The following is a 22,695-nucleotide window of genomic DNA, read 5'->3' as shown; positions in this document are numbered from 1 at the left end:
AGTGGGAGGATGACGTTTTGCCTCACTGTGAGATCTGAGTCAGGCGGGAAATCCCGAGCCGGCCTCGGAACTTGAAGTTCATGTGGATCTGGTTCTCTGAGAACAGGACCCGCCCATCTCTACATAATATTTATATATATGTATATATATATATATATATTATATATATATATATGTATATACATATTTACATGTAACATTTACATATTATATATACACATCTGCATTAATACTGGATTGTCCAACAGAACTTCAGAATTTACCAGCATTCCCTGTACCACAGGATTAAATACCTTCACATAATCACAGTCATGCTTTAGAAATATTTTTTTTCTATACAGTACTGTATTTTATAATATTCCTACTATAATAGTACAGTTATTTAAAAGATTAACGTGAAGCTCGATATCAGTATTACAGATTATGATAGGAATGATATGACCATATAAAGGCTGCATGGTGAGTATTTTATACAGAACACAGATCTCCAATGTCTCTCTAATAACCTCATTTAGAGTAGGGTATTCTGTATAATAACAAGAACACTGAAGTGATCATATCAGAAGTTGTCACATACACAGATATCAGAGGAGTCACTAGGGTTGGTGTCAGCTGGTGCTGTAACTCATGGTGACACCCCACCGCCCTCCACCAAAGAAAAAAAAAAATTTGATGCACAGCTCTGCAAACTCTTCCCAATACCAGTCCAGCATACACACTTACACAATACCCCCAGTAGTGGTGCCCCGTATGTAGTGCCCACAGTAGGTGATGTCCCCTATGCAGTGTCCCCAGTGGTAATGCCCCCTAACAGTGCCCTCAGTGGTAGTTGTAATGCCCCCTTTAGTATTGTCTCCAGAAGTAATGCCCCTTATAGTAGTGCCCCCTATAGTAGTAGTGACCCCAGTAGTAATGCCCTCGGTAGAAATGCCCCCATTAGTAGTACCCCTAGTAGTAATGCCTTCAGTAGTAATGCTCCTTGTAGTAGTGCCATCAAAGTAACGCTCCCTGTAGTAGTGCCCCATTAGTAATGCCCCCTATAGTATTTCCCCCAGAAGTAATTCCCCCTATAGTATTGCTCCCAGTAGTAGTCCACCTGTGGTAATGCCCCTTATTGAGTAATGCCCCCCACAGTAGTGCCTCCAGTTGTAGTGCCCCCTAGTAGATCCTCCAGTGGTAGTAGTGGCCCCAGTAGAAATGCCCCTATATTAGTGCCCCCAGTGTTAGTGGTAATGCCCCCTATAGTATTGCCTCAGAAGTAATGCCCCCTATAGTATTGCCCCCAGTAGTAGTCCACCTGTGGTAATGCCTTCTACAGTAGAAATGTCCCCTGTTGTAGTGCCCCAGTGGTAGTATTGCCCCCAATAGTAATGCACCCAGTGCCTCTTACACATAAAAACAAAAACAGCATACTAACTTAAGCCCCACTCCTGTATTCGACTGGTCGCCCACTCCTTGGAACTATGGGAGAGACATCATAGTGCCACTGTGGTACTGTGGTAGCCGGAAGCCAGAGCTCAGGAGTGAGCTCCAGCCTCCGGCTGCAGGGTGGAGCCAGGCGGTGCTGGTAACATAATCTAAGCAGGCGTCTGGCAAATGGAGGAGGGGTAGTGTGGCGGTGGGTGGGGGTGCAGGGATGAGTCGGATTTTGGTGTCACCCCCTTGGAGGTTGACACCCGTGGCGGCCCGCAACCACCACACCCCCATTGTAATGCCACTGACAGAAATTAGCAGGAATTAATAAATATATTAGCATCACTTTTGATTATGCAACATATTGTGACTCATATTTGCCCACTACATACTGTACTCAGTGAAAGCCTGCATGTCTTGAATTTACTTTATATCAGAGATGTGCGCAGACCCCGTGTTTTGGTTTTGGTTTTGGTAAAACCACCCTCAAGTGTTTTTGTTTCAGTTTTGCTTTTGGATCTGGATTTCTTTAAAAATTTATAAATACATCTAAAATGGTGTAAGTTGGGCTTGTGTTTCTTCCTACGGTATTATTAAATTTATATCATTCATTTCCAGTCATTTCCAATCAATTTTGACCAGCTCACAGATTACAATATTGTTTTCACCCATAATGGCCAAAGGCTGCAGTGAGCTGACTGGCTAAACTGAGTTACAGAGCAGCAGCACACACACATGTTGACAGTGTAAAAAATTATAGCACATCTATGATAAACAATTGTAAGTGCAGCTCACTTCAGGATCACTTCTAACAAGCATACAGAAGAGCCTGTTTGCACAGGACTGCATGTGCTACTGTAGCTAGTGTCCGACAAACATGCAGTGACAATGGTGGATCCAGAGGTCGGGCTTCAGAGCAGTCAAAGTTCAAATAGGGGAACCACACCAACTGTCCTTCCAAACATCGCTGACCAGGACTCACTGGCAGTTGCTGTGGCTCCCCTATCTGAATTGTGGACTGTGCTGCAGCCTCACCTCTGGAGCCTCCTTCCCACCCACTCCATATACCTACTACTACTCTCTCTAATGGCAACTAGTATGGAGCATTGCAGCAGCATGAACTACAGCCCATACCCTCTCCATACACTCTGCTGTGTGAAATGACACCTGAAGTTACGAAGGAGGGACTTACATGCAATACAAAACACGCATGATCTAGTTTTTAGATCCTAGTTCCAAACTTGGCAAGAAGACCCGAGTTGGGACTACTCAGAACGCTTCTATTTAGAACCCCAAAGTGATCCAATCCAGTACTCGGTTTTTCTCGGAACACCAAAGTTCTGGTTTAGTGTAGAAAACTTTGGAAACCCCCAAAGTTCTCTACTCTATGGGGTCCCAGAAACACAACATTGATGTTGATCGATTTTAAGTCGACCAAATTCAATTAAAGTCGACAATTAGTAAATAAAGCCCTTTATGTCTTTTTCAAATTTCTGAAATGTAGCCTAGAATTTATTGTGTACATAGTTAGTTCTGCAATAGAAAGTACTTACACAAAACAATAGGAGTATGTTTCATGTAATAAAGAGCGACACCCGGAACTCACAGTGAATATTCCCCCAATGATAATGTCTCCGTCCTGGACATATTTGGCAGTAAATAAAGATTCTTCTTTCCTGATAAAACATCGGGGTCCTGAGCTTAATATTTGGCACTGTCAGTAACCGGACAATGAGACATGCTATTACACAACAGAGAGCAGCTTTACCAAACATCGCCAAGCGGTGGGGTTGTTCCAGCAAATAGTTTTCAAAAGAGAAAACACATTAACATAGTACAGTTGTCTCTTCCTGACCTGAATAAAACTGGTTATCTTATATACTGTAGTCTGGGAAATGAGAGAGACAGATTGTGCGGATTGTTTTGAAATGTATATTTAGTTTGTTTCTGAACATCTCTCTCTCTATATATACTGTATATATATATATATATATATATATATATATATATATATATATATATATATTTGCTATATATATTTATGTACATATATATATATTTGTTTTTTGTTTTGCATTATACTGTTAAAGTTAGGAAATGCTACTGCTGTTCATCATTTTTCTATTTTCTTTTTTAATATTTTTTTCTCCCATTTGCTATAGTCTGTAGAAGGCTAATGTAACAAAACAAGGGTTTAATTTCACCCCAATTTGCCCCTTCCTCTCATTTATAGCGTACTGTGTACTTTTTACTAGAAATGTGTGCAAACACCCGTGTTTTGGTTTTGGTTATAAATCATTATCTTATTTTGGTTTTGGTTTTGGCATGACCACCCTGAAGTGTTTTGGTTTCAGTTTTTCTTTTGGATCTGGATTTCTTTTACAGTTGGTAAAGACAGCTAAAATCAATATCATTTTGACCTGTTTTATTTTTGTTCCTTCAGTACAACTAACAGCAACAACATTAAATTCCAATAATTTCCACCTCACAAAATTATTTTCACCCAATTGGCCAAAGACTGCAGGGAGCTGATTGGCTAAACTAAGTGACAGAGCAACAGCACAAATACAGGTTTATGGTAGTGTAAAAGACTATAGAAAATCCATGCTTCCCATCCTCTCCATCTACCTACAGCGCTCCCTAATGGTGACTAGTGTAGTGTAGATGTAGTATTACAGCATGAACTGCAGCCCACACCCTCTCCATACACTCTCCTGTGTGACATGGCATCTGAAGTCATGAGCTAGGGACTTACATGCAATCCAAAGCACACAATATCCGGTTTTGAAATCAAAGATATGAACTTGGCAAGAAGCCCGAGTCAGCACTCCAAAGTGATCTGAGTTGAAACTCAGGCCCTGATTCAGAGCCGGACACTCTGACAGAGTGCTCGCTCTGAATCGGGGCCGTCCCTCTTACTTTTTAGAGCGGCCTCCTGGCCGCTTGCATAGCTGTAGGTGACCACCCACAGCTATAGCGAGCGGCCAAAATGATGGTCGCGATGGTCAAGACCATCGCGACCATCGGGCTTGCGACGAGACCCTTGCGGTAGGGTCTCGCTGCCGCAAGCCCTGGAGTGCCTTTGGCACTATGAGAGCCAAAAGCACTCCCACTGACATCACTAGTGATGTCAGTGGGGCCGGCCCCAGATGGTAGGCATTCCCATGGGAATGCCTCCGTCTGGGCAACCACGCCCCCAGGCACGCCCACCAAAGGGGACTTGGCCATCGTTATTCGGGTCTCGCGCATGCGCATGACGGAGCTGCATCCGTCATGTGCATGCGCACTTGGGCAACATTGACCCACTTGCGAGCGCTCAGTCATCGTGAGCGGGTCTGAATCAGGCCCTCAGTTCAACTGAGAAACTCATAGTTCAGGTGTGTTTGAATATATCTACTTTTATCCCTGTGTACCATGTATTGATGTTGGAACATGCACTATGAGCCTAAACCTGAGTTGTCCAAATGTGGATGGATCCCATGGACACTTGAAAACTGTGCATGTAGTAAGCAATTGCAGATGCACATGTGTCCACTGCACATACTGTATGCACTTGGACGGGAACCGAAAGCGCTGACGTATTGACCCATCCTTTGGCAGAGCAATCTTTCCATGGGGATGTAGTTACTTTACCAGCGTGCAGGATGCCAGTCATCCCGTTGTCAGAAGCCTGACCCAGGACTAAAGGTAGGTGTCGAAATCCCAATGCCTATCTTAAGCCGAAATCCCGACAGCTGGCATCCTGAACAAAGTTAAACAGGTCCCTGTAAGGTGTTAGCCGCAGGGGGGAGGGTTAGTTTTAGTGACCGCATCGGGAGATTAGGGTAAGGCCCCCCCCGGGAAAAGTTAGGGTTAGGCACCCCGGGGAGGGTTAGGTGTAGGGTGCAGGAAGGGGGTTAAGGTTAGGCACCCCCAGGGGGAGATTAGGGTTAGGCACCTCCAGGGGAGAGGTTAGGATTATGAACTACTAATGGAGGGTTAGGGTTAAGGGGGAGAGTGGTAGGGTTAGGCTACTTACAACCCCTGTCTACATCTTCATTGTTCGGGCTTCCGGCATCAGGATATGAAACGGAGGCTCTTCAGGGTTTTCATACCCAACTCCTTTCCATGTAATGAGTGTTTCTGGGAGGTAACTGGCATGTATCCATGTGATGGCATGGAACTGATTAATCATGTTAGAGTGTCACTAGTGTGTCATGGGTGTGTTATATGTAGCTGACATCCGTGCTTGCTTGCAGCTAGGTAGGTGCAATGCTAATGCTATTGTTTATGGCTGCAGCTTTGGATAAAAGAACAGTGGATGGGACGGCCTTCCTAAGCAGATGCATGCATATTTGCATATACAAAGGCGGACACCCGCATTGGCATAAGGTAGCATGCAGGCACCTGTGGCTGCATGGAAAGCAGATGCAGAATGCGTTTGACTCATAATCAGCCCCTAATTTAGGAAAGACTACAGATGATTACACTTTGTGTATTGGTCATGGGTAACCATTAATGCTTTGTGGCAGACTGCATCCAGGTGCGGCCCTCATATATTATTAGAGGAGAATATATGTTGAGTTTTCCTTATACGAAATGCTTAGGTTTTGTTGGCACCAGGAAGAAGGAATAGCTATTTTCTTGCAATGTTCCAGAGGTGGAAAAAGCAAGACTGAGATATGTGATGAATATGAAGAAGAGAGTAGAGTTGAGGCTTAAACTTGAGGTAGTGGACATGGGGGATAAAGGAGAGGGTGATGCTGTCTACACAGAGTGAGGTAGAGGTGGAAAGTCCCTGGGCAAGGGAATATAATCTGTTCAGATTTGGCCATAAAAAGCTTCAGGAAGTGCTGGGATATCCAGGTTGATATATACAGGCAGTTGGATATGCAAGAGAGGAAATGCAAGAGAAGTCACATGAGGAGGGATATAGTTGAGTGTCATCAGCTTATTTAAAGTGTCTGGGAAGGAGAAGAAGAGGGCGAAGTGAAGATCAGCCAAGTTGCATCTGTGGAGCATGATCTTGGGAGAAAGGGTGAAGGCAGAAGGAAAATGTCAAAAGAGAGAAGATCGTGGTCAGAGATAAGAACAAAGGGGAAAAGCAAAGGAGGAGGTGAGGGAGAGCAGCTTAGAAGCAGCAACATCCATGAGATTCCAGTAGGATAATGAAGATATGGAAGGACAGAGGAGAGGAAGTGGTAAAGCCCAGAGGTAAAGTTATATAGGAAGTGGAAGGAGGGACCAGGATGTTGGTAGATAACTATAACACAATTATACAAAGGGTGGATGAGATGGACAGACTGGACCTCAAATGAGAAAAGGAGAGGGTGGCTTCAGGTGGTAGGATCTGGAGGTGCAGTAGTGGGAGAGAAGAACTCCCATGCCATCACCTTATAATTCACCAGAACACAAGATGTAGTAGAGTGAGAGGACCCCAGCTGAAAAAGCAGTGAGGGAAATGGTGTCCAATGGGAAGAATCAGGTTTTGGTAATGTTGAAGAGCCAAAGACAAAATAGTCATTAATGGCGCAAAGTCTGTTATAAACTTATACAGTGTTCCAGAGAACACAGTATAAAGGAATGGGGAGAGATGAAGGGAAATGGGAAGAGCTTGGCAGGGTTGATGGTGTGTTGAGAAGGATCATGGAAGCAGTGGAGTAAGTGAGTGGGGATCGAACAGGAAGCAATAGAACATACAAATCATGTGCCATCACATAAATCTGTATTTGCTGGGGACTTGGATAACAGTCTGAGAGGGGGCCCCGCCAATGCTGATCATGACTGCAAACTGTTTCTTGTTCACAGGCAGACATCATACTGTGAATAAGAAGCAGTATGCAGCAGGTTCATTGGTGTTTGTCAACCCCCATTCAGTACAGACACCATATATTAATACCCCTGTACTTCTCTGATGAGACACTGTTAACAAGACCAAAGCTGAGGTCTCAGGATTCAGTGGATCCAGCCAGGTGTTTCAGTGTGGGTTCCAGAAGCCAAGGAGGATAGTGGGATGAACGGCCTAGGCCGAGGCTATAGTGGAGGCTCCTGTGGTGGACAAAGGCAGGAAGTTAAGTTATAGAGTAGAGCCACAGCATCTCCAAATTATAACAGAAGCCCAGAGGATGGAAAAATCAGCAACAAAGAGGAAAGCACACAAGCACACATCTGTTTATTTTCAGTAACCAGAAGCATAAAGACTGTTCACAAACATCTAAACCTTCCAATCAATATTAAAAGTACATTTTGACTTACAACCTTGCGAGTGCCAAGCTACAATTTGGTGTATACATTTTTTAGGTAATGCAAAGATTATTATGATAGAATTGTTAATTTCTACAATTTATTCAGATATGACCTCTTTTGTAGTTAAATATTATAGGACTGATTTCGACTTAGTTATACCAAGTTGGCATAATGGGATGGGTATGAGATGCAAGCATTCGGGATCCTGACATTCAGAATCCCAATGCCAGCATCCTGACAAGTTAGAATACTGACACTTTGTCAGTCAGTATGCTAACCCTCCCCCTCTCCCTTTCCTAACCCTAACCCTCCCCGGTACTAAACCCTATCCTAGTGCCTAAACCACCTAACCTCCCCTTCCCCGCACTCTAAACCTACCTCTGCCCCCTAGATGCCTAACCCTAACCCTGCCCCTGGTGCCTAACCAGTAACCCTAATGCTAACCTTCCCCCTAACCCCGGTACTTGCCTTCAGGTTTATGGTGATTGGAATGCTAATGCCAGGATTCTGACAGGTTTCAAGATTCCAGAACCGGAATTCTGACCTCCAGAATCCCCTCCGTCTGTATTTTAACTGCATCCTGCCATAACATAAATTGTGTGAAATCACTCTGCACATGCCATTTTTTTTTTCATTTTTGCATATATCATGTGACTTGTGCCTAGATGAGCATAACTGGGTATGAATGGGGAGTTCTAATGTAGGCCAAATTGTAGGTCACAATATTGTGAGCACATGCAGACCTGTAAAGAGACAGATATAAACATGGAAAAGTTGTAGCATTGGAAGTGGTCATGGCAAGTGGAAATACCAGGTGATGATGGCAATTGCTGGTGTACAACTTCTGATTGGCTGTTAGATCACATATGGTGGCAGTCAAAAACAAGACACCATTGGAGGTGTGGACTGGTAAAAAAACAAATATTAGTCACCTTCATGTATTTGGCATTGCTCATGTACCTAAAGAGAAAATACAAAAAGTTGATCATGAATCCATGAAGTGCATCATATTGGGATACTGTAAACAGAACAAAGGTTACCATTTATGGGACCCTAACAACAGGAAGCTTATACTATCCCGGGATGTTGTGTTTCATGAGACTGCTTCAGTTAAAGTCAACCAGAGTACCCTAAAGCCACAGAAACAGGTGTTGTTAGATATGTCTGTAGCTGAAAGTGTGTCAGAAAGTGATACAACAAATAACAACCATTTGAGGAACAGGAGTAACATGTTGAGCAATAAGGGAAACCTCCATGTAAGTATAGTGAGAAGTTTGCTGTACTTATTCGCTGTGATTGGCAAGAGTAGAAGTCTACTATACTGTAGGTACTTTCAGTTGAACTACTTACTTTTGGGACTAAGTGTAATTTGAACATTTTAAATTCAGAGAGGGCCGTCAACATTACCACTAAACACCACTTTATCAGGGCGCTAACAATATGTCCCAAATATTAGACTTCAGATTTCAACAAGTGGCACATAAATGGTCTGACTTTTAGGCTGTAATCTGCTAATCTTTGCAATACTCCTCTCAGGTGCTGTAAGTGTTCCTCATACAGTAGGTAAAGAATTAATAGACTATGTCAAGGCAATGTTCAATCATTCTTTGAAAAGTTCCAGGTACATTAAAGAAGCTGAATGGCATTCACTCAAATTCCAAGAAACCCACTGGGGTGATAAAGGCTTTTTTCTCTTTAACTTCTGGAGCCATTGGTATCTGCCGCTAGTAACTGGTCAGATCTAGCATCAAGAAATATGCTACTGACATGAGTGCTGCCAAGGATTCTTAATATGTATCTTTTCTGGTCACCTGGTTTAATAGTTTGTAATCTACACAAAGTATCAGGGCCTCGAAATTCTTTTTAAATATTATGACTTAATCTGTTTAATCATACTTCTCATAAGCTGGTACAGTGTGAGTGTTAAAGGTTGATGATTTTCTCTGGTTGGATAACATTCACTCTTCTGAAGTCATTTGGGTGCTGAAGTCATTTGAGTGTTGACTGAAGATAAAAGCATTCTCTTTAGCCACCTGTTTCTGATCCAATGGGGACTCTTTACACTCAAAATGGAAGTCTTCCCACCAAGGGGCATTGATGCTTCCCCAACTTATATCTGTGCAGTAATACTTTGCTGCATTCCGTGAGGTTCTAATTCAAGAATATCTTAAAAAGTCACTCTAGGCAACATGGCTACAGGCTGATTTCAATACAACTAGACATAATAGTCATGTGGATTCAGCACTCTCATTGGAACTCTTCCTTTTGTCACTTTAACTAGGCTGCAGGTCAGGCAACTTTAAACTTCCCTTGGTTCTCACAGGGTTCCTAAACATCTTCATAGTTCTATCCAGTAGGCCCAAGCCTGGACTTACACCACACAATAGTTTCAGTGAATTATTTAGGTCTCTCTAAAAGTCAGACCATTTCTACAGATGTTTCCTTACTCATCTAGCCGCAATATGACATGTAGCATGATATTATTACCATTATTATTACCAGTTATTTATATAGCGCACACATATTCCGCAGTGCTTTACAGAGAATATCTTGCCATTCACATCTGTCCCTGCCCCAGTGGAGCTTACAGTCTATATTCCCTACCACATGCTCACAAACATACACACTATGGTCAATTTTGTGGGGAGCCAATTAACCTACCAGTATATTTTTGGAGTGTGGGAGGAAACCAGAGTAGCCGGAGGAAATCCACGCGAGCACAGTAATAATATACAAACTCCAAACAGTTATGGCCATAGTGGGTATTGAACCCTTGACCTTAGTGCTGTGAGGCAGTAATGCTAACCATTACACCATCTGTGCTGTACACCATATGCTTGTTGTGAATGAGTAGCCAGATCCTGTTCAACTCTGCCAGCATTGGCCATCTTTTTATGCACCAGGAGACTGTGCTGATTAATTTGTTATGTGACACTTGTATATCTGTGTGCAACTGAGTCTGGAAAGGGAACTTGGCATGGAAAAGAGCTGCAGCCGCTACATCATAGCACTTCACATACAGTTTTGGAGACCTAGTTGCACACATATGTACACAGGCCTGGAGACAGGGGAGTTCAAAGGGGACACTTGTACTGGGCACTGAGATTCTGAGAAGCCTAGTTCATGGTGACCCCCTTGCCTCTGTAGCGCACAGAGACACAGACACTTAAAGTGAGTCAGAGGGAGGCTGGCAGCCTTAAACAATAAAGTTTTTTTGTGCTGGCACCATGTGTGATGTCATGCAGCTGGGTCAGAAAGGAGCTGGGCCCAAGCTTCCAGAGAGACATGGGCTGGGATTGTGAGACACAGGGGTTGGAGGTTGTGAGACAAAGGGGCTGGGGGTTGTGAGACATGAGCTGGGGCTGTAGGACACAGGAGTTGGGGCCCAGAGAAACAGTGGATGGGTTTGGGGCTGAAAGACACAGGGGCTACATTTGGGGCTGTGAGACACAGGGCTGGGTTTGAGACTGAGAGACACAGGATCTCAGGTTGAGAGACACAGGACCTCGGGTTGTGAGACACAGGGTCTGGAGTTGAGACTGAGAGAAACAGTGGATATGCTTGGGACTGAGAGACACAGGGGCTTGGTTTGGGGCTAAGAGAGACAGGGGCTGGGTTTGAGGCTCAGAGACAAAGGATCTTGGGTTGTGAGAGACAGGTTCTGGGTATGGAGCTGAGAGACACAGGGGCTGGATTCGTGACTGAGAGACACACTGGTGGGATTAGAGCTGAGAGGCACAGGGATTGAGTTTGGGGCTGAGAGATGCAGAGGATGTGTTTTGGGGTCAGAGTCGCAAGGTCTGGGGTGTTTGAGGCTGAGAGATGCAGGATCTGGGTCTGAGGCTGAGAGATGCAGGGTCTCGGTTTGAGACACAGGGAGGGGATGAGGCTGAAAGGTACCTGAGAGACACAGGGTGGGGGGAATCTAGCTGAGATACACAGGTATGGAATGAAGCTGAGAGACACAGAGGAGATAAGTGGATGGCTGTAGATGGAGACAGTGGCATAACTAGGGTATTTGGAGCCCAGGGCATATTTAAAAATGGAGCAACATGACACATACCCTTTCCCGTCACTCTGAACATTCCTTTCCATTCCATATGCACCTTAATGCAGTTCCCCTTATACGGGGGTATTGCAGTAATAAAACAGCTGTTATGCAGGTTTTATTACTCTTCTCTCTGAGGCAGTGAGTTGCTGGTCATTTCTGCTCATGTTCCTGTGATGTTTCCAGTTTCATGTATGATGATGGGTCTGCTGCTGCTAGTGCTGTTCTTCCAGTATCCTGTTTGCCTGCATGTGCCAAGGACATACTGCCAAGCTTCCAGATCCTGTTTACCTGCATTAACCATGTACAATACATTATATTGTGGCTTAAGATTCTTGATCATCTGCCTACCCACTACTGAGTCATGTCTCTGTGCTATTTCTGGATTTCTCTGCATGCACTCCATTATACGTGGTGTATGCTTTAACATAGGACTTGGTACATCTTCCTACCCAGTGCTGAATCACATTTGTATATTATTTCTGGATTTATCTGCTTTCAGGCCATTGACTGTATATTGTATTTGGTTGTGTACTCTCCAGCCTTCAAGGGCTCCGCATAACCCTGCTTTCACATGTGCTTTATATAATAAGCCTTTTGTGCACCTGCAACTGTTTCTGGATTCTGTAATTGGGTTTTTGAACATGCTGGAATCATAACAATAAATAAGCCCAAGGCTCCTTGTACTCTACAAGTAATACATAACCTGTTAATACATTTTCTGAACATGCTGAATAATTACAGTATACTACAGATATAAAATAAGAAGCTACTGACTGGGTCATGCTTCATTGAAGAAGCTGGGAAAGACTTACAGTATAATAAACTATCCAAAACAGCAATCAAAACTATGCAGCCACTATTGTAAATAAAGACCACCAAATACTAAACAAACCAATAAACATATAAAAATGTACATGTTTATGGTGCTTAATGGTGTTCCAGATTAACACTGCAGCCAGATAATAATGAAGAATGTCTTGAATCTTTCAGTCTGACGATTTCTCCAAATTCAGCGATGGTGGAAATAGTACCAATGTTCACATGCAAAGAAAAAATAAATAAACACCAGCATAGTGTAACCTATAAATGATGGTATTTTCCCTAAAGGTAAATAGGAAAAGTAGAATGCTGAAAACAGCAAATTTATTGGATACACCAACCAACAAAACTTCATAATGTTAAGTCACAACATACTGTAGATATTGATCCATACTCTGTTTTAGGGGTACTATGTATCAAGCAGTTTTTTACATGAAATTATGCAGAAACTGCAGTTTCTGCATAATTTTATGTATCAATCCTATGTACTATTGGCATAATTCAGGAGATTTCATAGAAATCTCCATCAAAGTGCTAATTAGCGCTGAAGATTGCAGACCCCATTATTATCAATGGGGTCTTAGATCTGACCTCTATGTACTAAACTCCAAAAATCTAAGCATTTCAGAGTTTAGCACCTGTAGTTTACACCATCTTCAGATGGTGTAAACTACTGTTTACCTATGGGGGATCCCAATCCAGGAGAGAGATCTTTCACTCTCTCCCCCGTTGCCCCTGGCCAGCTCCGGAAGCTGACGCTGTGTGCATGACCAGTGTCAGCTTCCATTGGGGATGTCTTTCACATCAGTGAAAGACTTCTCCTAAATGCTGTGCATATAACGCGTGTGGACAGCGGTTAGCGCAACCGCTGGCCCCTTTGAGTTCCCCATAAAACATACCTGGATATTTTTAATAAAAATGAAAACATCCCCAGCAAGTTAGGTACATAATACTCACAGCAGTACCGCGATTATTAGTACATAGACCCCTTAGTCTGTAAACGCAATTGGTTTTTCACTTAAACAACTTGACTCCAATACTGTAAATTATTACTTATTTATGGTTTTGATCTAAAAATAAGTTACATGTTTTAATCATATTTTTTAGTACACATATGTATATCTCACTATCAATGGTACTCACTCTGGTTAAAATTTTAGTTAAAAATTATAAATTATATCAAATTGGCTTTTATTTCTTGTTAATCTGTTAGTTATTTGTTTAATTATGTGTGAATGTTTCTTTGGTATTTTATTCTCCAAATATGAAAACAATATAATAATCGGCAGATCTGTTCGTTAGAATTATTATTTAAATTCCGTAACTTAAAAAAAAAGAATTATAATTCAAATGAAAAGTCATTATTTTGTAATAGGAGACTACACACTTTCTTCTTTTCCAGGTTATACAATAGGGCAATAATTATTAAATGATCTTTTATCCATTATGATAAAAAATATCACATGTCACAAATTGAAAAAAGAGACGATTCTCCTACAGAAATAAAATATCCAGGGGGTATATTTACTAAAGTGAGAGTTTTTATAAGTGGAGAGTTGCCCATAGCAACCAATCAGATTCTAGCTATTATCTTCTACAAAGTGCTATATACATTTTAAGTAGAATCTGATTAATTGCTATGGGCAACATCTCCAATACTAAAAACTCTCACTTTAGTAAATATACACCCTAGTCGTATGTTGTATGCTGTTTCAAACTGTACCAACATGGAAGTTTTAAGTTTGCTTTAGAAAATCACCGAAAAAATTACATTACACCATAATAATTTTTCTACAGACAGAAATTTTGCACATAAAAATAATTTATTTTCAAACTACTGTACATAGATTTTCATAGAAATTAGCTGTAAATGTAACCATTTAGAAACATACTATGCTTTTTGTAGTGATAAGTGCACAATTGAATTTCAATATACTTAATTGGAAAGATGAATCCTGTACTAAGTAATAGTAAACTAAAATATATAAAATGTTAAATATCTTTTTCATTCTTTTGATCCAATTGTGAATGTTAGGTGCTCAATTATGTTATTCTGAGATCTAAAACATTATTGAAAATGGACATTATTGACTGATTAGTTTTATATGTTCAAACACAGAAAGATTCATGGCTCTGTTCTTAATTTTAACACTTAATTTTCCTTTTTGTTTCAAAGTGAAACAGTTGGCATCATCTTACAGGATGTCAGACACTGACTGGTGGGCATGTGCAAACATAACAACCTGTACATAAATGAAAATTAGTTCGTTTTATTAAGCTCAATCTCATTTAATGCTGCGTACACTCGCAGTGATAATACTGGCCGATTTTAATAACAATATCGTTCATATCATTATCGTTCAAATCGTTCAGTAATCATTGAGGTTTTGGCACCTTCCAAAATCTGAACGATCAGCAATGCATGGGCATTTATTCATGATAGCGATATCGTCCATCGGCCAAGCATGCTGCTCGATCTGCTCGATATCGAGCAGGTGGTTACTATAGGGACCTGCGATCGCTGATTGCGGGTCGCTATAGTTATTGGGCAGTTGGTGGTGTGTTGGATGATCTATATAGATCATCCAACACACCAGGCACAGTGCAGGGCGATCAGCCAGCGATATCGCATCGCTGGCTGATCGCTCCGTGTATACGGAGCATTAGGTATAAGAGGTTGTCTAACATGAGTATTGCTTATAAAGTTGTATAGGATAACAGTGAGAAACATGAAGTTATTTGTTTTAGATAAGAAATGTATATTTTTTTACATACGTTTGCCACTAAGTGTCCCCATTTGATCCCTTTGTAGCAATTTTTGTTTAGAAAGAATTAACCCTGCTTCCCTTTGGGTATGATTTCATAGTTCTAAATAAGGTTCTTATAGTAAAAATTATCTTTTTGTTGATATGAACTAGAGATGTGTGCTGACATCCCTCTTTTGGTTTTGGTTTTGGTTTTGGATCTGTTTTTATTTTTCAATAAAAATTATAAAAAAGTTTTTTTTAAAAACAGCTAAAATCATGTAATTTTGCAATCCAAACCCCAAAATTCTGATTTTCTTTATTGAGACATTTTTTTACCTTGAGTTCTTGTAAATTATAAATATTTTTAGATGAACATATTTTTGTAAGTTTAATTTTCTATCTTTTTTATCTATAGTCTTTATACACTGACAACTTTAATGTGCACAACATTCACAAAACATCTCAAAAACTAAAGTTAGATCTCTACAATTAAATTCAGATGTTTCTTGCTGTCAATTCCTGTGAAGAAATTGTATAATGAACCTTTAATGAGTATCTTTCATGCACTGAAACTCTTATCCATGCACTTGTCATTTTCTGTCTGGACTACTGTAACCTCCTCTTCTCTGGCTTCTTCTCACGCACCTTTCCACACTTGAATCTGCCCTTAATGCTGCTGCCAAACTTATTTACCTACCCTCCTCTCTTTGCAAATTCAGCACATCTCCCATGCTACCCACAACTACCTACCTCGCTCTATCACACTATAGGGGAGATGTATTAAGCCATATAAAAAGTGGAGAAGTGAACAATTGGAGAAGTTGCCCAGAAAAACCAATCAGATTCTTCAGTTTTCTAAATTTTACTAGATAAATGCTAGCTGGAAGCTGATTGGTTGCTATGGGCAGCTTCTCCACTAATTGGAAGGCTTGATACATCTATCTTCCAGTTTCCACACCTTCAGCCTAAAAGCCCATTACTCTTCCTCTCTTACCTACCGCCTACTATATTTCCCAGTTTAGACTCCTGGTTTCATAATAAAGATTTTCTTTACCAACACTCTGGCATTGGTAGAAAATACATTTCCTTATTTTCAAAGGTTATAAAATCAACAAAAAGTAAACTAACACAGAGTGCGCTCTACATATGTTTATTTCTGCTGTACCTTATATAATTACAGCAAAGAGAAGAGTGGTATATTAGAACTTTATCTCATCAAATATAAGAGATACAGTGTACACTATAAGCATATTCTCTATTTAATTTTATGTTTCACTAACATAAAGTCTGGTGAAGAATGAAGAAATCTGGTCACAGTGCAATGGACTTGCCTCACTTATAAATAGGTGAATGGAAAGGTTACACACAGCATCTGTAACACTAGTCACAAATGGGATGTAGTCATAATGTCAACATTTACAATTTCAACATTCATAATGTTGACACCACAATGTCAACAGTTATGATGTTGACATTGTTGAAATGTCAACATTGAACATGTCGGCATCTGCAGAATGTTACAACATTTGAAATACAAACATTCTGTGGGGACTGGGTGGTTTGGGTTACACTGCAAATGCAGAGGGTTAGGCTATGGGAGTCTATGGAAGTGGGGGTAGGGTTAGGCACTAGGAGTAGGGTAATGGTTAGGCTATGAGAGGGGAGGGTAAGGGCTAGGTACTAGGGGGAGTGATAAGGTTAGGCTATGGGAGGATGGGTTAGGGTTAGGCACTAGGGGGTGGGATAGGGTTAGACTTTAGGAGGGGTGTTAGAGTTAGGCTATGGGGAGTTAGGGCTCTGCACTCACCATAATAACTAACAATAATGATAATAAACATAATAAACAGTAGGGTTTTGGTTCATGAATTGTCATGGAACCCCACTTTACTGCAAGTCCGTACTCTATTGCTCAGAATTATAACATGGACATAGCCATCACCGTGACAGGGGCTGCAAGCTTAAATGCATTGATCAATTCATGAACCAAAACCCTACTGTTTATTATGTTTATTATCATTATTGTTAGTTATTATGGTGAGTGCAGAGCCCCTGTGATTTCTATTTAAACAATGTGCACCCCAAAACTAGGAATGGTGAGTGCCGTGGATTAGTGCTTTTTGTCTATATATAAAATCCGAACCCCCCCGAGCCCCCCCGATCCGAGTCCGATCCGAGTCAGGCTCGACTTTTCCCGCCTGACTCGGATCTGAAATCGAGGCAAAACGTCATCATCCCGCCTTCCGAGTCTCGCGGGTTTTGGATCCTATATAAGGTACCCGCGTCGGCGCCATTTTCTCACTCGGCTGTGGACAGTGAAGAGGGAGGGTGGGAGTTAGGGCTGTGTAGTGTAGTGTAGTGTAGTGTAGTGCTGCTGTTGTCCACTACTTCAAAGTCCATAGGGGCTGGCTGTGTTGTGCTGTGCTGCTGTTGATAATAGGGGCTGTGTCCACTACTTCAAAGTCCATAGGGGCTGGCTGGACTGTGTTGTGCAGTCAGTTCTCCATAGGGGCTGTGTCCACTCCAAAGTCCTGTGCAGTGTCCCAGTCCTAAAGGAGTGCTGTAGTGTTGTCCAGGGGGTGCTCTGTCCATCAGGGGTGCTCCCCCCAAGTGCTAAAAAAATAATATATTTTCTGTGTTTGTGAATTGTGTGCGCAGTAGCCGCACGTGCATCAACAAAGTAGTGCCAAGCGTGCGCCTGTGTCATAAGTAAAGGGCCGGCTGGCTTGACCGTTAAAGGGTGCTGTAACCCCCGAAAGTACACTCCAGTCCAAACCAAAAAAAAATTATTTTCTGTGTTTGTGAATTGTGTGCGCAGTAGCCGCACGTGCATCAACAAAGTAGTGCCAAGCGTGCACCTGTGTCATAAGTAAAGGGCCGGCTGGCTTGACCGTTAAGGGTGCTGTAACCCCTGAAAGTACACTCCAGTCCAAACCAAAAAAAAAATTATTTTCTGTGTTTGTGAATTGTGTGCGCAGTAGCCGCACGTGCATCAACAAAGTAGTGCCAAGCGTGCGCCTGTGTCATAAGTAAAGGGCCGGCTGGCTTGACCGTTAAGGGTGCTGTAACCCCCGAAAGTACACTCCAGTCCAAACCAAAAAAAAAATTATTTTCTGTGTTTGTGAATTGTGTGCGCAGTAGCCGCACGTGCATCAACAAAGTAGTGCCAAGCGTGCGCCTGTGTCATAAGTAAAGGGCCGGCTGGCTTGACCATTAAGGGTGCTGTAACCCCCGAGAGTACACTCCAGTCCAAACCAAAAAAATAATTATTTTCTGTGTTTGTGAATTGTGTGCGCAGTAGCCGCACGTGCATCAACAAAGTAGTGCCAAGCGTGCGCCTGTGTCATAAGTAAAGGGCCGGCTGGCTTGACCGTTAAGGGTGCTGTAACCCCCGAAAGTACACTCCAGTCCAAACCAAAAAAAAAATTATTTTCTGTGTTTGTGAATTGTGTGCGCAGTAGCCGCACGTGCATCAACAAAGTAGTGCCAAGCGTGCGCCTGTGTCATAAGTAAAGGGCCGGCTGGCTTGACCGTTAAAGGGTGCTGTAACCCCCAAAGTACACTCCAGTCCAAACCAAAAAAAAAATTATTTTCTGTGTTTGTGAATTGTGTGCGCAGTAGCCGCACGTGCATCAACAAAGTAGTGCCAAGCGTGCGCCTGTGTCATAAGTAAAGGGCCAGCTGGCTTGACCGTTAAAGGGTGCTGTAACCCCCAAAGTACACTCCAGTCCAAACCAAAAAAAAAATTATTTTCTGTGTTTGTGAATTGTGTGCGCAGTAGCCGCACGTGCATCAACAAAGTAGTGCCAAGCGTGCGCCTGTGTCATAAGTAAAGGGCCGGCTGGCTTGACCGTTAAAGGGTGCTGTAACCCCCGAAAGTACACTCCAGTCCAAACCAAAAAAAAATTATTTTCTGTGTTTGTGAATTGTGTGCGCAGTAGCCGCACGTGCATCAACAAAGTAGTGCCAAGCGTGCGCCTGTGTCATAAGTAAAGGGCCGGCTGGCTTGACCGTTAAGGGTGCTGTAACCCCCGAAAGTACACTCCAGTCCAAACCAAAAAAAAAATTATTTTCTGTGTTTGTGAATTGTGTGCGCAGTAGCCGCACGTGCATCAACAAAGTAGTGCCAAGCGTGCGCCTGTGTCATAAGTAAAGGGCCGGCTGGCTTGACCGTTAAGGGTGCTGTAACCCCCGAAAGTACACTCCAGTCCAAACCAAAAAAAAAATTATTTTCTGTGTTTGTGAATTGTGTGCGCAGTAGCCGCACGTGCATCAACAAAGTAGTGCCAAGCGTGCGCCTGTGTCATAAGTAAAGGGCCGGCTGGCTTGACCGTTAAGGGTGCTGTAAACCCCGAGAGTACACTCCAGTCCAAACCAAAAAAAAAATAATTTTCTGTGTTTGTGAATTGTGTGCGCAGTAGCCGCACGTGCATCAACAAAGTAGTGCCAAGCGTGCGCCTGTGTCATAAGTAAAGGGCCGGCTGGCTTGACCGTTAAAGGGTGCTGTAACCCCCAAAGTACACTCCAGTCCAAACCAAAAAAAAAATTATTTTCTGTGTTTGTGAATTGTGTGCGCAGTAGCCGCACGTGCATCAACAAAGTAGTGCCAAGCGTGCGCCTGTGTCATAAGTAAAGGGCCGGCTGGCTTGACCGTTAAAGGGTGCTGTAACCCCCGAAAGTACACTCCAGTCCAAACCAAAAAAAAATTATTTTCTGTGTTTGTGAATTGTGTGCGCAGTAGCCGCACGTGCATCAACAAAGTAGTGCCAAGCGTGCGCCTGTGTCATAAGTAAAGGGCCGGCTGGCTTGACCGTTAAGGGTGCTGTAACCCCCGAAAGTACACTCCAGTCCAAACCAAAAAAAAAATTATTTTCTGTGTTTGTGAATTGTGTGCGCAGTAGCCGCACGTGCATCAACAAAGTAGTGCCAAGCGTGCGCCTGTGTCATAAGTAAAGGGCCGGCTGGCTTGACCGTTAAGGGTGCTGTAACCCCCGAAAGTACACTCCAGTCCAAACCAAAAAAAAAATTATTTTCTGTGTTTGTGAATTGTGTGCGCAGTAGCCGCACGTGCATCAACAAAGTAGTGCCAAGCGTGCGCCTGTGTCATAAGTAAAGGGCCGGCTGGCTTGACCGTTAAGGGTGCTGTAAACCCCGAGAGTACACTCCAGTCCAAACCAAAAAAAAAATAATTTTCTGTGTTTGTGAATTGTGTGCGCAGTAGCCGCACGTGCATCAACAAAGTAGTGCCAAGCGTGCGCCTGTGTCATAAGTAAAGGGCCGGCTGGCTTGACCGTTAAGGGTGCTGTAACCCCCGAAAGTACACTCCAGTCCAAACCAAAAAAAAAATTATTTTCTGTGTTTGTGAATTGTGTGCGCAGTAGCCGCACGTGCATCAACAAAGTAGTGCCAAGCGTGCGCCTGTGTCATAAGTAAAGGGCCGGCTGGCTTGACCGTTAAAGGGTGCTGTAACCCCCAAAGTACACTCCAGTCCAAACCAAAAAAAAAATTATTTTCTGTGTTTGTGAATTGTGTGCGCAGTAGCCGCACGTGCATCAACAAAGTAGTGCCAAGCGTGCGCCTGTGTCATAAGTAAAGGGCCGGCTGGCTTGACCGTTAAAGGGTGCTGTAACCCCCGAAAGTACACTCCAGTCCAAACCAAAAAAAAATTATTTTCTGTGTTTGTGAATTGTGTGCGCAGTAGCCGCACGTGCATCAACAAAGTAGTGCCAAGCGTGCGCCTGTGTCATAAGTAAAGGGCCGGCTGGCTTGACCGTTAAGGGTGCTGTAACCCCCGAGAGTACACTCCAGTCCAAACCAAAAAAAAATTATTTTCTGTGTTTGTGAATTGTGTGCGCAGTAGCCGCACGTGCATCAACAAAGTAGTGCCAAGCGTGCGCCTGTGTCATAAGTAAAGGGCCGGCTGGCTTGACCGTTAAGGGTGCTGTTACCCCCGAAAGTACACTCCAGTCCAAACCAAAAAAAAAATTATTTTCTGTGTTTGTGAATTGTGTGCGCAGTAGCCGCACGTGCATCAACAAAGTAGTGCCAAGCGTGCGCCTGTGTCATAAGTAAAGGGCCGGCTGGCTTGACCGTTAAAGGGTGCTGTAACCCCCAAAGTACACTCCAGTCCAACCAAAAAAAAAATTATTTTCTGTGTTTGTGAATTGTGTGTGCAGTAGCCGCACGTGCATCAACAAAGTAGTGCCAAGCGTGCGCCTGTGTCATAAGTAAAGGGCCGGCTGGCTTGACCATTAAAGGGTGCTGTAACCCCCGAAAGTACACTCCAGTCCAAACCAAAAAAAAATTATTTTCTGTGTTTGTGAATTGTGTGCGCAGTAGCCGCACGTGCATCAACAAAGTAGTGCCAAGCGTGCGCCTGTGTCATAAGTAAAGGGCCGGCTGGCTTGACCGTTAAGGGTGCTGTAACCCCCGAAAGTACACTCCAGTCCAAACCAAAAAAAAAATAATTTTCTGTGTTTGTGAATTGTGTGCGCAGTAGCCGCACGTGCATCAACAAAGTAGTGCCAAGCGTGCACCTGTGTCATAAGTAAAGGGCCGGCCGGCTGGCTTGACCGTTAAGGGTGCTGTAACCCCCGAAAGTACACTCCAGTCCAAACCAAAAAAAAAATTATTTTCTGTGTTTGTGAATTGTGTGCGCAGTAGCCGCACGTGCATCAACAAAGTAGTGCCAAGCGTGCGCCTGTGTCATAAGTAAAGGGCCGGCTGGCTTGACCGTTAAGGGTGCTGTAACCCCCGAGAGTACACTCCAGTCCAAACCAAAAAAAAAATTATTTTCTGTGTTTGTGAATTGTGTGCGCAGTAGCCGCACGTGCATCAACAAAGTAGTGCCAAGCGTGCGCCTGTGTCATAAGTAAAGGGCCGGCTGGCTTGACCGTTAAGGGTGCTGTAACCCCCGAGAGTACACTCCAGTCCAAACCACAAAAAAAATTATTTTCTGTGTTTGTGAATTGTGTGCGCAGTAGCCGCACGTGCATCAACAAAGTAGTGCCAAGAGTGCGCCTGTGTCATAAGGGCCGGCTGGCTTGACCGTTAAAGGGTGCTGTAACCCCCAAAGTACACTCCAGTCCAAACCAAAAAAAAAATTATTTTCTGTGTTTAGCCGCACGTATATATCAAATCGATATAACATAAATGGATGACCAAACTTTCTCTGATAAAAATAAAATAGAGAAAGATCAAGAACCACTTCCTCCTAGTGCTGAAGCTGCTGCCACTAGTCATGACATAGACGATAACATGCCATCAACGTCGTCTGCCAAGGCCGATGCCCAATGTCATAGTAGAGGGCACATACAATCCCAAATGGCAAAGTTCAGGAAAATGACCTTGAAAAAGACATTTAAATCAGCTGAAGAGAAACGTAACCTTGCCAATATGCCATTTACGATACGGAGTGGCAAGGAACGGCTAAGGTCGATCCCT

At 42.9% G+C, this 22,695-nt stretch overlaps 1 protein-coding gene across 1 annotated transcript in view; it reads right to left on the bottom strand.

The window, feature by feature from the left end:
* The window catches only part of LOC148479249 (vomeronasal type-2 receptor 1-like), a 75,224-nt gene extending 69,637 nt beyond the window's left edge, over window positions 1-5,587 (bottom strand). Inside the window, exon 1 of the mRNA XM_088454669.1 lies at window positions 5,445-5,587. Within this exon, the coding sequence (XP_088310795.1) occupies window positions 5,445-5,587 (143 nt within the window). The remainder of the gene's footprint in view (window positions 1-5,444) is intronic.
* Window positions 5,588-22,695: the final 17,108 nt, after the last annotated feature.

Source organism: Taudactylus pleione, unplaced genomic scaffold (assembly GCF_031769625.1).
Source record: "Taudactylus pleione unplaced genomic scaffold, aTauple2 ptg000627l, whole genome shotgun sequence".
Lineage (NCBI taxonomy): Eukaryota > Metazoa > Chordata > Amphibia > Anura > Myobatrachidae > Taudactylus > Taudactylus pleione.
The sequence above is the reverse complement of the archived record's forward strand: the minus strand, read 5'-3'. Positions and strand labels throughout refer to the sequence as shown.